Source organism: Macaca thibetana, chromosome 8 (genome assembly GCF_024542745.1).
Source record: "Macaca thibetana thibetana isolate TM-01 chromosome 8, ASM2454274v1, whole genome shotgun sequence".
Taxonomy (NCBI): domain Eukaryota; kingdom Metazoa; phylum Chordata; class Mammalia; order Primates; family Cercopithecidae; genus Macaca; species Macaca thibetana.
In genome coordinates, this window is record NC_065585.1 from 78,953,622 (window position 1) to 78,971,365 (window position 17,744).

The following is a 17,744-nucleotide window of genomic DNA, read 5'->3' on the forward strand; positions in this document are numbered from 1 at the left end:
TCCAGTTGTTGCCCTGCAACTCTGCCTCAAATTGGGTTATGGCCGGGTATCCTCAGAGTTGATATGGCCAGTGTACGTTTGCTTAAGTAGAAGAATGTAGTTGTGCCACTGAGAAGGATAACCGGAAAAGATTGGATATGTTTGTCAGTTCACTTTCACATTGAGTTACTTAAGAAATCAGTTCTTCAAAGCAAATATGTACATTTATAGACTCTGTCACCTACACACTCACAGGAATCTCTTTTTTTTTTTTTTTTTTTGAGACGGAGTCTCGCTGTGTTGCCCAGGCTGGAGCACAGTGGCGAGATCTCCACTCACTGCAAGCTCCGCCTCCCAGATTCACGACATTCTCCTGCCTCAGCCTCCCATGTAGCTGGGACTACAGGCACCCGCCACTGTGCGTGGCTAATTTTTTTATTTTTAGTAGAGACAGGGTTTCACCGTGTTAGCCAGGATGGTCTCGATCTCCTGACCTCGTGATTCGCCTGTCTCTGCCTCCCAAAGTGCCGGGATTACAGGTGTGAGTCACCGCGCCCAGCCAAGAAATCAGTTCTTCAAAGCAGATATGTACATTTATAGACTGTGTCACCTACACACGCACAGGAATCTTTTGAAAAATAAGATCTAGGTAATACTGGAGTAGGACGTAGGAAGGTTAACACTGTATAGATGATGTTTTAAAGATAAGAGTTTCAGCATATATGTTAATAACTTTTTCTTCTATTTATTTTCTCAAGGTTTTATGACTTACCTAGTGGAGCCTTTATTTACAGAATGGGCCAGGTTTTCCAATACAAGGCTATCCCAGACAATGCTTGGACATGTGGGGCTGAATAAAGCCAGCTGGAAGGGACTGCAGAGAGAACAGTCCAGCAGTGAGGACACTGATGCTGCATTTGAGTTGAACTCACAGTTATTACCTCAGGAAAATCGGTTATCATAACCCCCAGAACCAGTGGGACAAACTGCCTCCTGGAGGTTTTTAGAAATGTGAAATGGGGTATTGAGGTGAGAGAACTTACTCTTGACTGCCAAGGTTTCCAAGTGAGTGATGCCAGCCAGCATTATTTATTTCCGAGATTTCCTCTGTTGGATCATTTGAACCCACTTGTTAATTGTAAGACCTGAACATACAGCAATATGAATTTGGCTTTCATGTGGAACCTTGAATATGCAAAGCCCAGCAGGAGAGAATCCGAAAGGAGTAACAAAGGAAGTTTTGATATGTGCCACGACTTTTTCAAAGTGTCTGATCTTCAAAACGTGAAAGTTGAATTGTTCAGCAACAATCTCTTGGAATTTAACCAGTCTGATGCAACAATGTGTATCTTGTACCTTCCACTAAGTTCTCTCTGAGAAAATGGAAATGTGAAGTGCCCAGCCTCTGCTGCCTCTGGCAAGACAATGTTTACAAATCAACTCTGAAAATATTGGTTCTAAATTGCCTTGGAGCATGATTGTGAAGGAACCACTCAAACAAATTTAAAGATCAAACTTTAGACTGCAGCTCTTTCCCCCTGGTTTGCCTTTTTTCTTCTTTGGATGCCACCAAAGCCTCCCATTTGCTATAGTTTTATTTCGTGCACTGGAAACTGAGATTTATCATAGAGTACCGCCAAGCTTTCACTCCAGTGCTGTTTGGCAATGCAATTTTTTTTTAACAATTAGTTTTTAATTTGGGGCGGGAGGGGAAGAACACCAATGTCCTAGCTGTATTATGATTCTGCAGTGAAGACATTGCATGTTGTTTTCACTACTGTACACTTGACCTGCACATGCGAGAAAAAGGTGGAATGTTTAAAACACCATAATCAGCTCAGGGTATTTGCCAATCTGAAATAAAAGTGGGATGGGGAAGTGTGTCCTTCAGATCAAGGGTACTAAAGTCCCTTTCGCTGCAGTGAGTGAGAGGTATGTTGTGTGTGAATGTATGGATGTGTGTTTGCGTGCATGTTTGTGCATGTGTGACTGTGCATGTTATGTTTCTCCATGTGGGAAGAGATTTGAAATGTAAGCTTTTATTTATTATTTTAGAATGTGACATAATGAGCAGCCACACTCGGGGGAGGGGAAGGTTGGTAGGTAAGCTGTAACAGATTGCTCCAGTTGCCTTAAACTATGCACATAGCTAAGTGACCAAACTTCTTGTTTTGATTTGAAAAAAGTGCATTGTTTTCTTGTCCCTCCCTTTGATGAAACGTTACCCTTTGACGGGCCTTTTGATGTGAACAGATGTTTTCTAGGACAAACTATAAGGACTAATTTTAAACTTCAAACATTCCACTTTTGTAATTTGTTTTAAATTGTTTTATGTATAGTAAGCACAACTGTAATCTAGTTTTAAGAGAAACCGGTGCTTTCTTTTAGTTCATTTGTATTTCCCTTGTTACTGTAAAAGACTGTTTATTAATTGTTTACAGTTTGTTGCAACAGCCATTTTCTTGGGAGAAAGCTTGAGTGTAAAGCCATTTGTAAAAGGCTTTGCCATACTCATTTTAATATGTGCCTGTTGCTGTTAACTTTTGATGAATAAAAACCTATCTTTTCATATTTTTATCTTTGACATTTACCTTTTAACTCAATCCTTTGGAACACAGTGCTAAATTACAAGGAAATCAAAGGTAGCTTCTTGGCTCTTGCATTCATCCCTCAGATGTTTACTCAGTCCGAGCTTATCTACTAATGTCTCACCTTGCAAGTGAGTAGGCCGAAGCCCAGTTAGGGCTGTTCGGCATCCTGACTAACACAGGGGAGAGGTCAGCTTTGAGCCAGGCCTTTTGTTCCCACAGTGGTGAACTGCCTAAGACATCAGCAACTCTTGCAAGTACTAAAATACTAGTTGTATTTATTTCTATCAATCATTGGCCTTTTTAAAGTGATAAGAAAAGGCTACTCCATTCTACTTGATTGATACCAATGTAAAAAAGGTACCACTGTGCCATTCCTATATCTTCCCAGGTCCAATTCATTAGAAGGGATATGGTGCAAACTTCTAAGTCAAACACATTAACATTATTTGTACAGAAGAGTGTTGATGTCCAATAGAAACAGAATGCAAGCCACATAATTTTCAGTTTTCTAGTAGCCACATTTAGAAAACATGGAATTAATTTTAGTAACATCTATTCCAATATATCCAAAATATTGTATCATTTTAAAATGTCAATATAAAAACAATGAGATGTTTTACATTCTTTTGGGGGGTACTAAGTCTCTGAAATCCAGTGTATATTGTGTACTTAACAGCACATCTCAATTTGGACTAGTCATATCTCAGGCACCCAATATCCACATGGGGCTAGTGGCTACCATATTGGACAGTGTAGGTATAGATGCCTGAGGATAGTGGAGGAATATGGTCAGCTGGTCACTCTCACGAGATGGCCATACCTTGGCCAATATTTAATGTGTACAGAAAGTCTGATAAACTCAAAGATCCTTAAAAACTCAGGCGCAGTGTTTCAGTACATAGAGAGTGGAACTATCATGGCAAACCCACATTAACCAAGCTCACAGTAACTATTTTTTTAAAACACTATCAGTATTTTAATTTACAATGAGAAATGTAACTATCAATTATTCTCTCCCTTTAGGCAAATCTTCCTGGGAAGCCAAATTATGATCAGCTGGTGAGCATGGATTCTAAGCAAGGGAAGCAAGTTGCCTCGTGCACCCATGTCCCTTTGGGGATGTATCTTCTGTGATATTCATGTTTGTGGACCAGGGTACCCGCTTCCCCTGGAAGGTGCTAGAGATTCTCTGCCAGTAGTTGCTTCTCCACATCAGCTTCTGATTGGCACGTCCATTAGATAAAGTCATTACCTCAAGCCTTGTTTCAGTTGAGCTCACCTGGGCTCCATTCTGCCTGTATACATCATTGCTTCTGCTCCGATCCATTGTTTGTCTTATAGTTTGAAACTCAAAAGATCATCCTATTTCCACATTCTCAGGGGAACTGCGGGTGTGGCTCCCATTTCCTGGCTATGCATATAATAAACCCATTGAAAAGTTGTTTTGTTATGTATATTTGGGGATCACCTTCTATAGCCCTACTTTTTTTTTTTTTTTTTTTTTGAGACAGGGTCTCATTGTTAACTAGGCTGGAGTGCAGTGGCATGATCACTGCAGCCTCCACCTCCTGGGCTTAAGTGATCCTCCCACTCAGCCTCCTGAGTGCCACCACACCGCCCAGCTAATTTTTTAAAAACATTTTTGTGGCCAGGCATGGTGGCTCACACCTGTAATCCCAGCACTTTGGGAGGCTGAGGCAGGTGGATCACCTGAGGCCGGGAGTTCAAGACCAGCCTGGCCAACATGGTGAAACCCTGTCTCTACTAAAAATACAAAAATTAGCTGGGCGTGGTGGTGTATGCCTGTAATCCCAGCAACTCGGGAGGCTGAGGCAGGAGAATCGCTTGAACCCAGGTGGCGGGGGTTGCAGGGAGCAGAGATTGTGCTACTGCACTCCAGCCTGGGCAACAGAGCAAGACTCCGTCTGGAAAAAAAAAAAAAACTTGCAGAGACAAGGTCTCACTTTGTTGGCTTGGCTGGTCTTGAACTCTTCGGCTCAAGCAGTCCTGCCACCGTGGCCTCCCAAAGTGCTGGGATTACAGGTGTGAGAGGCTTGCATCAGGCCTATAGCTCTGCTGCTTAAATAGGACCTATATTACTGGAATATTGATTTTTTTTCTAGAAAAATTTTAGGAAACAGTTAAATATTTAAAAGATTACTTTTTAAAAAAGCAAGTAAATATTACAGAACAGAATGCAAAATTTATTTTACATGGGAGACTAAAAATTTTCACACACATGGCCACCCTTTGGGCCTCCTGGCTCAACATTTCAGGGACTGAGGGAGTCTCTGCTCTAGGAGTAAAAGGTCCTTGGAGAGAAAATTTTGACAAGTCCTAACTTTAAAAAAGAAAAACAAATTGGTTCCTGGTCAATATTTGTACTCACTGTAAATGTGATGGTTTGTAATGATACTCTTTGTATAAAAGTAAAAATCCTATTTTATGTCCTTTGCAAACAAATATATTTGTACCTGAGGTACAGATTAGAGGTGCTAGTAATTCCTTGAAGACTCTGAAAATGATCTTTTTCCAAAATGGTTTTTTGGTTTTTATTAAACTTTCTATTTTCTTAAAACTTTCACATCAGGTATTTCCAATGTTTTCGAGCATGTATAAATATTTTAATGTATAAATGTTGTTTAAAATCCCCTCAGTCAGTATCTCCTGAGAAAATACACAGTGACCAATAGCTAATAGGAATTCAGTATTGCTTTCAAAGGAATGTGCGTATTAATCACTGTAGCATTGGCATACATTTGAAACACGGAGTAATATAGATCTGTGCAAGACTTAGCAGCTGTTCCTTGCTAATGACTTGTGTCATCTGGAAGGCCCCCAAGAGCCCATGGTCTACGGGTGGAATGACTACCACTTGGGAGTGAGCTGATGGACAGCACCCAGCAGGTCTCCTCCATCTTCCTGGCTCCTGTGCTCAGCATGGGCTGGTGTACACTGGGCCATTAATAAACGTTTGTTGAACAAATTAATTTGGAATTAATGTGTTCCCTTTTTAGCTATCAATTTATTACTAAGAGATTATATTGAAACCCTTCTGTCTATACTGGAGTCATGCGGTAAGCAGTATCCAAGTTTCTGTTGTGTGCAGAAGATAGCACTAGATGTAATAAAAAGGGTATTAAAAACTACAAACCTTGTTTTCTGTTCTCAACATGTCTGGGTGACAGAATAATATGTGCAACATGTTATATAATATGACGGGTTTCCGTATGGTGCAATATAAATAGTGTTGGGTTGTTTAGGAGAATGTAGGGTTTCGTTCAGGTAATGATAAAAATGACACCGTATCTAGTAATTCTTGTATTTATAAAATTGTTGGCTGGGTGTGGTGGTTCATGTCCATAATCCCAGCTCTTTGGGAGTCCAAAGCAGACAGATCCGACATCAGGAGTTCGAGACCACCCTGGCCAACATGGCGAAACCCCATCTCTACTAAAAAAAAGTACAAAAACTAGCCGGGCATGGTGGTGTGTGCCTGTAATCCCAGCTACTGGAGAGGCAGAAGCAGGAGAATCTCTTGAACCCAAGAGGCAGAGGTTACAATGAGCTGAGATTGCACCACTGCACTCCAGCCTGGGCAACAGATTAAGACTCCGTTTCAAAAATAGTTAACATCTATGACCGATAAAGTTACTTAGCCTTCAAATTTGATTCTAAAATAGTTTTAAATGTTCAATATGCTACTTTAGGTAAAATACTTTCATCAATTACATATTTTAGTCTTATACCTACACATTCTAAGTTGTCCTGAAACCCAGCTTAAAGTCTAATAGAATGGTGGGGAAGAGAAAAACAGGTTTTTTTTTGTTTTTGGTGTGTGTGTGTGTGTGTGTGTGTGTGTGTTTGAGATGGAGTCTTACTCTGTTGCCCAGGCTAGAGTGGAGTGGCGTGATCTTGGCTCACTGCAACCTCCACCTTCCGGGTTCAAGCAATTCTCCTGTCTCAGCCTCCTGAGTAGCTGGGATTACAGGTGTGCCCCACCATGCCCGGCTAATTTTTGTATTTCTAGTAGAGACAGGGTTTCACCATGTTGGCCAGGCTGGTCTTGAACTCCTGACCTCAGGTAATCCACCTGCCTCAGCCTCCCAAAGTGCTGGGATTACAGGCGTGAGCCACCACACCCGGCCACTCCTGTTAATATTAGATTTCTTGTTGGCTATAATTTAAAATTGAAGCACAGCAATGTAATTGGTTTACTGAAGCTTTCCACTGGTCCCATCAATAAGTCTTTGCCAAGACATTCCATCTTGTATTACAACACCTATCTTTAAGCTGTACATTTATTTACGTGACATTTCTGAACACAGATTTGAAGTATTTCTTTATTGTTGAGCCATGTCCTGTAAAGAAACAGGAGACTGTAATGATTTCCCAAGTTCCCTTAACTTAGTTGAAATTAGTAAAAGTTACAGATCTAAAGCTGAACCTTTTGAAGGAAATATTAGAAAGGATAGTGCTTGCCTTAGTCCACTCAGGCTGTTAGAACAAAGAACCAGAAACTGGGTGACTTATAAACAACAGTTATTTCTCACAGTTCTTGAGGCTGGAAATCTGAGATCCAGGTGCCGGAATGGTCAGTTCTGGTGAGCACTGTCTTTACAGCTTGTCAGACCTAGGTTTCGGTCCTTAGGCAGGTTACCTAATCTGAGTGGCTCCCTAACCTATAAACTGTCTGTTCCTTAAAGTAAAATTAACTATTGACATAAGGTAAGTGCTAAATCAAAGTCACTATGGCTATTCTTAGTTCATTTCTTGATAATTTCTACTTGTATAAATGCATGGATACAATTGTACCTCATGATATCTTTATTTGAGCTCCTGGCACTGATTCACTGTAGAGGCTTCCTACTCAAATTCATGAGGGAGAACCTGATTGGAACAGCTCATCAAGGCTGTGTCCTGGGTTACACAGCAGTCGCTGCATTACCAGGCGTGCCCCTTGCAGAAGGGAAGGCAGGGGTTGGGGGGATCTGGACAGCCCAGCCCCCGCGATAAGTACCTTACGCACTTCTCTCCCCTTGTACTCACGCTAGTATTTCAGAATGATTTCCAACTATGCTCTAGTTGTATCCTTTTTCACCCTTAAAATGATACCTAGTTTCCACAACACAGTACCTGGGGAATACACCTTCTTTCACCTTTCGATAAAAAGCGTATCTGGCTAACGAAGAGGGGTGGTCATTAGGCAACATTAACAGAATGTTTTCATACCTTTGGTTAAAACCTTGTTATGAAGAGTCTGGCCTTTCTCCCCAAATTAAGGCTTATCCAGTTGGGTTATGAAGGACTGCCCTGAGATAACCATTTGGTATGAACAGGAGGCACTGTTTGAGCTGCCTTAACGTTTACCCTCCTGAAAATGTCTAAAAGATACTTGTGTTCTACTCTGCCCTTAACAAAGGAGCCGAGCCCTCTGTGACCTTAACAAGGGGCTGGAGGATGGTATCGGAGAAGTTCCAGCTTTAGGAACATTAAGGTTTCTAGACCACATGAACTGGACTAAGGATAATAGTCTTGGGGGGAAGTGTGCAAAAGTTCTAGATCCTTACTTGGTTATGCTACTTTTATTATCCCATCCTTAAAGGATCGCTTTAAGGATCAAGACCAAGGAAGAGCTAGATTGTTTATAAGGTTTATAGGGCAAGTCTAAGAAGAATACTAACAAATAGGATCAATAGGGTAGCAGAGAAGAATGCTAAATCTCTAGGATGAGAAAGGGAAAGAGGACACAGAAACAGGACCCTACTACAACTGAAACCAAGTGTCCTATTCTGTCTGACAATCCCAACGCTGACTTTGTTGGGCTGAAAGTTTACTGTCTGCCAGATTCCCACGGAGAGAACTTCTATTTCTGGAGAAGTTATCAGAACTATGGTTTTTCCTAAGTATTTGTTTCTGCTAGTTATTATTCCTACGTGTTTTCCTCTTCACCAGAGACACAGACACATAGGCATTCCTAATAGAGAAAGAAGACACAAGTTTTATGCAGAAGGGCCTGCGACTGGGGAAACAACCAGAACTAGAGACTGCAAGTCCTACCCCTCCTACACCAAGCCTGCACAAGCAAGTGCATAGGATGATGCCTTTTACAGGTGCCAGGGACTACCAGAGAAATCATTCTATTGGAAACTACAGAGACCCTGTGTAAAATAATGCAAAAGTAAAGATAACTTACTTAACAGGGGATCATGTAAAGCTCCAAGTCCAGTGTTCTCTGACTCAGATCTTCTCATTCTGTCTCATATATTCTCTCTCTGTGTGTGTGTGTGTATATATATATATGGAGAGTCCCTCAGTCAGAACTCAGACAAAACACAGGAAAGTTAGTTACCTTTCTTTCTAATACCTAATACCTAGCTGAGGTATAACTATTCTTAAGGTCTTTTACTTCAGGTGTTGTGTTGGGTGAAAGAACCAGAAACTGAATGAGGTGGGTGTGGGAGAAGCTGGGAAAACAAATTTCACCAATCTCAGAAGGAGATTATGGGTTTGAGAACCCTGAGACAACTCAGATACTTCATGACTGTCCTGTTTTAATGCTGTGATCCCTTTATATGAGAAAAAGTGAAAGGTGATTTTAAGAGCTTATTTTAAGGAATATAATTCCACTTGAAAAATGCAGAAAGAAAATTATTCTAAAGAAGCTACTTGTGCAAAAGAATCTTACCTACTGTGAAAAAAGAAAACAAAAATGGAGGCACTATGGTCCAAGGAAAATAAAACAGTTTGCTTTATTTGAAACAGTAACTTCCTTATATGGGGGCACTGTCCAAAATTCAATACTTATATAAAAATATGTTTCTTAGCAGGTCAAAATAAGTTTCAGGTAAATTTTCTGAATTTTGTTAAAGAGAATTTTAAACCCCATAAAATGGATGGATGAGAGGTGAACATGAACATGTATAACATAAGTCATAGTACAAATTTAAACAGAATAACCAAGCCATGTCATTACCCCAAGTCATTTTTAATATTTAGGAGAATGCATGTATTTTCGAGAAGTTAAAAGTGAATGTCTACTCCCATCTCCTAATAATCCCAGGAAGTATAACTTTCTACTTTTACTAGATTTAAATATTCCAAATATTTACTCCGGGTAGGATACTCTGGCATTAACTATAGCTGAGTGTATCAGAAATAGAAAAATCATGAAGATTTATAAAGCATTTTTAAAATAATCATTTACAGCAAGTCCTTAAAAGCCCCCGATGAAAAAGGCAGTTCTTCACTTCTAATAACACCTATGGTTTATATTGTGTAATATAACTAAACAAAACAGCATTCTGACCAATGACAATTTATAGGAAATTCATTTGCCAATTCTATGTTTCATTAAAGTTAATATTTTGGCTTATATTAAAAATTTTTTTAACTCTACTCTGACATTTCCAGAAGTATTAACTTAGCAAAGTCATCTTTATGATGCCATTTAATCAACTGAAAGGAAACAAGATGGTACATTCTGAGTTTTTACTTAAGAAGAAATTTAATTCAATAATTTGATTCATCACTACTGGAAAACTACATCTTTCTTCCCTGTCAGTACTGGATGGCAATGGCGTGAAAGCAGCTTTCCTGTTTCTCAACGTCCCTTCAGTGGGAAGCATTATGGAATTTCAGCAGTGAACATCATCTGGTTCCTATTCAAACCCCAGCTCCAAGAAAATGTGAGAGAGAATCTAAGATATAAGTTCTGTTCAAGGCAAGAAGTTTCCAATCTCAAATATTTCATGCCAACAACTTATGTTATACCAGCTGTTCCATCATTGAATGCTAAATGATCATTGAAAACAAACGAAGATAACAGTGCCCTCGTTGCCATCATTCATTACTAATTTTACATAAACTGTTTATGTCCAAAAATATGCATATGAAACATTTACACAGATAAATTAGTGTTAAGAATTTAAAATGTGCAGTAACATCCACAAATGTCCTTTTTGTGTTGTGAAATCTATACAATTGTTTTCAAAACTGGAAATCTGAACGCCCTGGCCACATATTAGAAACATGTCAGAACACATGTAAGTTGTGGAGAGCACCAACGCTGACCATCTCACAAAATGAAAACCAAACTTAGTGCTTTCATTACTGCTTAATCCTCAATTAGCCTGAAAAGGAGACCACTGAATACTAAAGTCAGGTATTTACTACATAGTGTCGATTTCTACTAGCAAACTTAGCCCTCACAAATCAACAGGGGAACCAGGAGTCTTTCGCAGCTCATTGTCTATTAGGAGTCTGATACATTTTCAATTAAAGCCTTCATTTTTCCTGTTGGCTTCAACATGTGTGGCCCAAACTAGAAACAAACAAAAAGTATAAATAAAGATATTGGTTCAGGTAACAGTAACAATATGGCCCCCCAACCCCCCACCCCGCCCCTGCCCCAGTCATGGATTAGAGGGCTAGGTATCTTCTGCATGAAAAACCAAGCAACTACTGGGAATATTAAAACCTTTACAAATTGACAGGTTGTTATGAACACTGAACATATCAACAGAATGAAAGGTAAAGAAGTAGCCAAACTGCTTCCTATAAATGAAAACTACAATCATCTTGGCAATACCCTGCTTTTGTTAAATTTTACTTTTCTGAGTAAAGAGAGAAAGTACAAAGTTTCCTTTCCAATGTCTTAAGAAGTTTCAAAGGTGCTAGAATTTCTGAGATGCCTGCCTCTCTGGAATAGATAAGCACACACACACCCCATGACAGTAATGTTAATAAAGGGAAAGTATCCATTATTATGTGAGAGCTTCCATGAAATGTACTCAGTCTCCACCTCTGACATGGTACACATCCTCCAAGGCCCACATCAAATCTCACCCTCTTCAGAAGACTTTCAGAGGGTGCCCTGAGAGAAAATGATCTCACTTTACTTTGAATTTCTATGTCACAAAATACACATTGTTACTATACTGAATTTCACTTCACTATGCTTAAAAATACAACCCTGCATAGAAAATGTAACACTGGAGATTACTTAGTAGTGAGCTCAGGGGTTAACTTTTGCTTTCTTCTTTCTGCTCTTCTACAAGTTTCAAATTTCCAAATGAACAACTATTATTTTCATAGTTAGAAAAGTAAAAGTGTAAATGCTAAGCAAAGATGTCATCCTTTTCCCAACCAGCCATGATGTACTTGTAAGGCAGGGACCAAATCCTGCATCACCTCCCTTTGGAACTTACAGATGACACAGGTGAATCACTTGCAAAATGCAAGTGCTTGGCAAGGAGATGGATTTCTACGTAACAGGAAAGAAATCTGGGCAAATAACTCACCAACACTCTCTCTGAAGTGGCCTCTGATTCAGACTTTGGAACTCCTTTTTCAGCTTCATCTTGGCTATCACTTCGATACCGATAAGCAAATTTCCTTTTCAGAGCCTCTGCTATGAGGGCAGCAGGGTCAGTAGCATCCACTGGCTTGGGCTTCACATCTTGCTCTGACCTTAGAGAAGTGAACACAAACCAAGGGGACAGGTCAATACACTGGCCACCCTCAGGGAAGTACTCTGTCAACCTTTTGCCTGACAGCACCTCTCCAGCATCACAGCTACTGCATAGAGACCTGATAAATACTACTAGCAGTGAGATGGAAGCCTAGAGCTAGTGCTCAACAAAAGCACACAGGAGTCCAATAAAGGGCCACGTAATGTATCTGCAGAATACGGACTCTACTCTCCTTCAGTGCAATAGAGTTCCCTCTTCCATGCATGTCTAGTGACTATGCTAGTGGTACACAGTATGCCTTTATTGAATTAGTAAATGCTCACTGAGCAATCGCAGTGAAGAATTTATATGAAAAGGCTGATATTTAAATAAAATGGGAAAACTAAAAACATCACCTGGGAACTGTTAGATTATTTTGCTAATCTCTTAGCTACTGTGTATAGAGGCCACTGGGGCTCGATTTTTTTTAAACTAAAAACTATTCATGGCAGTCATGTTATAATCAAAATTTCTCAAGAAGCCTGGTACTTTGATTTTGTAAGACAAACAAATGGGGAAGAAAGAAGGTAAATGTATCCTCACCTCTTCACTGACCGAAGTTTTACACTGTTCATATCTTTAAGGATCTCTAGCATATTTGGCATTTCAGGTTTCTTTGGATTGTTCTTAACCAAAGTCTTTCCAGCATTGGCTCTTTTCTCTCTTCGCTCTTTAATCAGATCAATGGCAGATACACTTTGGTGGAGCCCCAGTGGAGGGGGAGGCGGGGGTGGTGGAGGAGGCGGAGGGGGTGGTAGTGTGGTACCAGATGTGGTAGAATCTAAGTCACCTACAGAAACAAAGGAAAACAAACTTAATCCCGCTGGTATTAAGCAAAGAAAATATCAGTTTTTAAAAACAAAATGATGTTAAAGATTTTTGTACCCCTAAAAACAATATCCTTAAAAAAAAGCCTGTTATGTAAGAAGAAGGACAGTTTCAGTGACTTCATGAGAAATGCCTGAATCTCAGCCACTGTATCATTCAGTCCAAAACTATCCAGATGGAAAATTTCTATTTAACTTAACAGAGGTGTTTTTTGTGATATCAAATGTTCAAGTTTGACTGTAGCATGGTTTGTAATCACTTTTAAGAGAAATATAAAACAAAGTACTGCAAAAACGACTCTATCTTCAATACATACAGTTTGACAATTTAGTACTATTTCAATGATTTGAGGAAACTCTGACAAATTTGTGACTCATTTTAAGTATATTTTCATATAAGACTTATTAAGCATTAAAAGCCTGTACTGGGCTGGGCTCAGTGGCTCACACCTGTAATCCCAGCACTTTAGGAGGCCAAGGCAGGCAGGTCGCTTGAGCTCAGGAGTTCAAGACCAGCCTGAGCAACACAGTGAAACCCTGTCTCTAAAACAAGAAGTAACTAAGATAAGAGTTATGGAAATGAAGTAAGGACCTAAAAATCCTCTTTCTGCATAACTGGAGGTTAGAAAGTTGTTTATTGGGTGAACTAGTTTGATTGGGGAGGTGTTGATGTAAAAGATTTTTACTCAAAAGTCTCAGCTCATAAATAGAACTTCAAAATTTTATGGTAGCACTTTCCCAGTTGGCCAGAAGAGGGAGGTAAAGAAAAAGGAAAAATCAATTGAAGACAAGAAAAAGGCAGGACTGGAGGATTTTAGCAAGTTACATGGATAAGCACAGTCCAGCATCAGCGCCCAGAGTGCCTTCATCCCCACCCACCTCTGCCATGCCCAGGTCAAATGAGGTTTCCATGCTGGATTACGTTAAACTCCAGAAGTATAAGCCAAGTGGCTCAGAGGCAGGGTAATTAATTGTCCTTATCCAACAGAGCTGGTTAATACTGAGGCTTGCCAGGCCTTGGAAACAACAATAGGAAAATAACCTCTACTTGCCAATAGATTAGTGGGCTAGGATTTCAAGGCTACAGTTTCCTCCCCAATGTGAGAATGTCACACTAATAAACCCAACGGTGTTAGACCAGAAGACTTGAATTCAGGTTCTACTCTGTGGAAGAGGAAGAATAACTATTAAATAGCTGCTGTGTGTTAAAGGCATTTTATATACTTTCCACATTTATTCTCACAATAACTCAGTAACATAGGTACTATTATCCCCATTTTAGAGCAGTAAAGGGAGGTGAGATATCAAGTGCTTGCCTCAAGACATGCAGGTAATAAACACCACTCAGTCTAACACATACCACACAAAAACCCAGGCTTCTTTCACTAAGCAGACGGCAACCCATGGCATTACCTTATGTCTGATATGGTTGGTGCCATTATCCTAGACAACTAAGTTTCCCATTAGAAAGGAAAGCATCCACTATATAGCAATTCAACTGTATGAATTTCAGTGTTTTCCAAAAGATACTTCCTAGTAATCTTCTCTGACAGCACCAAGATTGTTCAAAATGAACACCATCTAAACCTAATCTGGTTTAGAGAAGGACTGACACCTGGGTTTTTTGTTTTGTTTTGTTTTGTTTTGTTTTTTAAGATGAAGTCTTGCTCTGTCGCCAGGCTAGAGTGCAGTGGCATGATCTTGGCTCACTGCAACCTCCACCTCCCGGGTTCAAGAGATTCTCCTTCCTCAGTCTCCCAAGTAGCTGGGACTATAGGCACACACCACCACGCCCAGCTAACTTTTGTATTTTTAGTAGAGATGAGGTTTCACCATGTTGGCCAGGATGGTCTCGATCTCCTGACCTCATGATCCGCCTGCCTCAGCCTCCCAAAGTGCTGGGATTACAGGCATGAGCCACTGCACCCGGCCCACACCTGGTTTTCTAAGAACCCCAATAGTTGTTACTTACTAATTAATTTAGAAGTTAAGTGGCATTCTCCTAACTTCTAGTTTGCAAGTTAAACTAACAAATGTAGGACTTACAGACCTGCAATGAGATTTTGCTGCTCCTGCTGGGTCACAATTTTGGCAATCTGAGCTCTGAGAGCAGCAAGTTCATTTTCGAGAGCGCAAATCTTCTGCAGTGCTTCCTCGTTTGCCAGTGCTGGGGTCTTCACCTGAGGCTCTTCTTGAGACAAGTCTGGTAAGGAAATCTGTCTGCTTGGGGCCTTCTCAAAGAAAAGAAGGTCATCCTGAAGGGGTGGCCTTGATCTGACCTCTGTCCTGCAAGGAAGACATAAGGTGGATTGTCATAGGCTTTGTAAGAGAATGTGAAACACCATCCTCACCTGACAGTGTATCCGCATTAACACCCAACAACCTCTTTTCAGGCTGATCTTACATGAGTCCCTTCATGTAAGGACAAAAAGAGCAAAGCATTTGTCAACCTTATGTAGCTACATACCACAGCTGCGGTTCTTGCTGCCATTATTTTTCTTAGTCAATCTCTACATAATATGCACAGACCAACTCCATCACAGATTTTAGCAAAGTTTTTGCTAATTCACATTTTCTTTTGATTTGAACTAAGAAGAAACTTTTTTTGCTCTTCAAAGTGGTAAGCTAATTACTAGCTATATCTGGCAACAAAATCAAATCAGTGATCTATCAGCCTTTCCCCAGGGTCCTGGCGTCTACACATCAATGTCAGTGTTTTCCATGTATGACAGAATACATCAAATTGCAAGACACATGATAACAATGTAGACAAAATACAGCATCAAAAGCTAAAAGGAGAAAAAGGAATCATTATCACTGAACCTATGCAGCAGCTATATTAGATGGTTTCGTTATTTGGGTAAAAAAAAAAATTCACGTGTAGCACCTGAGGTAGCTCCAAATGAAGTTGAGGGTTGAGAAAAAAATTTGTATTTCTTTTCAATTGTCAGTTTATATACTTATCCATTTCCTCTTATGTTCTACAATGAAGTTTTCCCAGCCTGCATCCCCCTTTAAGCCCTTTTCTATCTTAAATTCATTCCCTCCAGAAAACAATCATAGTCTTAGTTTTCCCTTATACCTGCACCCTTCAAAAATCTGTGTCCTCAAAAAACTCCTGCATACTGTCTCGATATTATAGTCATTTAGAACCCTATAATACCAAAAGAGCTCTCTACACAAGGACAGGAAGTAATTACATTTATAGTTCCCAAATCTAGACGAAACTATCTTGGGAGCAGTAAACCCAAGGCCCTAGTGCTGTATCATTTGGGAAAAGGCTCTTTTGTTTGAAAGTTGCTGAAAGAGATGGGGAACTGCCATTAAATGTAACCTCGCTGTCAGACATAAGGCTGGGGCTTTCCTCTCTGTCACCATGTTTAATTTAAACACCATGGGGCAGACACTATTATTTTATGACTGAGGATACAGGCTCAGTATCATGTAGTTAGTGTGTGGAAGACTCAACACTGAAACTGAGATTTACGAAGTTTTTTCATGCTATTAATGTTACAATTTTTCTATGAAAAATGTATTAGTGTGACTTAACATTAATTCAAAAACTTAATATTTTTTGAAATATCCATAACCTGGATAGGGATACACTATAAGGAAGAAATCTGCCCATTTCCAGTCAGACTTTAACCACATTAGTTTATCACTACTTTACAACACTGGGAATGGTTGAATGATTTCACCAGGATTGCCCTCTTCAGCATACTCAAGAATGCATGGGAAAAGAATGAAGGAATGCCTTGACTGTGGGGTTTCAAAGATGAGAAAAGAGCCCACAACTGACTTCCTTCTCCTCACTCTCAATCAACATTAATACATCATGCTCATATGGTTTCAGAGTCACAGATTCCTTTGAAAATTTGATTTTCCCAGGTAATTGATCAGACACACTTCTCATAAAATTCGGCTCATATAGTTTCAGAAGTCATGGCCCTAAGGTGAAGAATCTCTGACTGGCCCTGCTACAAGCCTACACTAAAAGGCAAGCTAAAGCCAAAATCTAAGTAACCCTCACCCAGGGCATGGACTAGGTGCTAATTAAGGCTTGCTCCAGTGCACAGCATGCATTAGGGAAAAAGATTGCCCTAATGCTGGTCACTCCAACAAGCACGCTTCTTTTCTCTTTTGTAAAAATTACCACCAAAAAAAGGAGTAGAAAGAAAGAAATCCTTATTTCAGGGCAGCAATGTGCCCAGCTAAAGGATGACATTTCCCGGTTTCCCTTGCAGTTTTATGTGGCCATGGGACTTCGTGTGGCTAACAAGATTGTAGGCAGAATGTTGATGAGGCATCTAGGAGGCCACTTGAAGGGAGGTGACTCAATGGAAAAGTCATTTCCATTTTAGCCCCAGTTCCCTTTCCTCATGCTGAGAGTCTTGAGTGCAAGGTGATGTTTTAGAGTCACACAGGGCCATACGCTAATCAGGATATGGAAGTCAATGCTACAGATGGCAGAGCCTGGCTGGGTCCCTGATGATGCTGTAGGGCCTCTATCAGCTCTAGCCTACCTAACCTTGGATGTTGCTGATTTGAGAGAAATAAACTATCTTGAGAGAAAAATACAAACTCCCATTGTATAAGGCACCATTCTTTTGGGCTTCTCTTTCAGCTTCAAACATAATCGTAACTGTTGGGACATTTCAATATTAAATTCTACTTTAGTTTTCCTTTAAATGGATATTGGTGTTTTATTTTTGCTTGACAGTTGTGAAAATTCTTCTTCATTCTACCTTGTGTATTGAAAGGGGAATCCTGGGATGCTTAGGTTTTGGTATTTTGCACTGAATTCGGATATTTTTCTTCATACCTAATTTTTACAC

The 17,744-nt window shown here is 40.0% G+C and overlaps 3 protein-coding genes across 9 annotated transcripts in view; 1 reads left to right on the forward strand and 2 right to left on the reverse strand.

Moving 5' to 3' along the window:
- The window catches only part of PDE7A (phosphodiesterase 7A), a 128,279-nt gene extending 122,719 nt beyond the window's left edge, over nt 1-5,560 (forward strand). For 2 of the 3 annotated variants that reach the window (XM_050802060.1, XM_050802059.1), the window contains exon 13: nt 738-2,548. In XM_050802060.1, the coding sequence (XP_050658017.1) occupies nt 738-943 (206 nt within the window). In that variant the 3' untranslated portion in view covers nt 944-2,548. Of the gene's footprint in view, nt 1-737; nt 2,549-3,593 lie in introns of those variants that run through there. The other variant, XR_007728322.1, reaches the window with a different exon arrangement.
- VXN (vexin) overlaps nt 1-17,744 on the reverse strand; it is a 965,102-nt gene that overhangs the window by 821,324 nt on the left and 126,034 nt on the right. The window lies entirely within an intron of this gene.
- The window catches only part of MTFR1 (mitochondrial fission regulator 1), an 88,045-nt gene that overhangs the window by 6,189 nt on the left and 64,112 nt on the right, over nt 1-17,744 (reverse strand). For 3 of the 5 annotated variants that reach the window (XM_050802071.1, XM_050802070.1, XM_050802072.1), the window contains exons 5-7: nt 14,960-15,195; nt 12,626-12,872; nt 10,978-12,041 (exon numbers count right to left, since the gene is read on the reverse strand). In XM_050802071.1, coding sequence (XP_050658028.1) covers nt 11,759-12,041; nt 12,626-12,872; nt 14,960-15,195 — 766 coding nt within the window. In that variant the 3' untranslated portion in view covers nt 10,978-11,758. Of the gene's footprint in view, nt 1-9,297; nt 10,894-10,977; nt 12,042-12,625; nt 12,873-14,959; nt 15,196-17,744 lie in introns of those variants that run through there. The other 2 variants (XM_050802075.1, XM_050802073.1) reach the window with 2 other exon arrangements.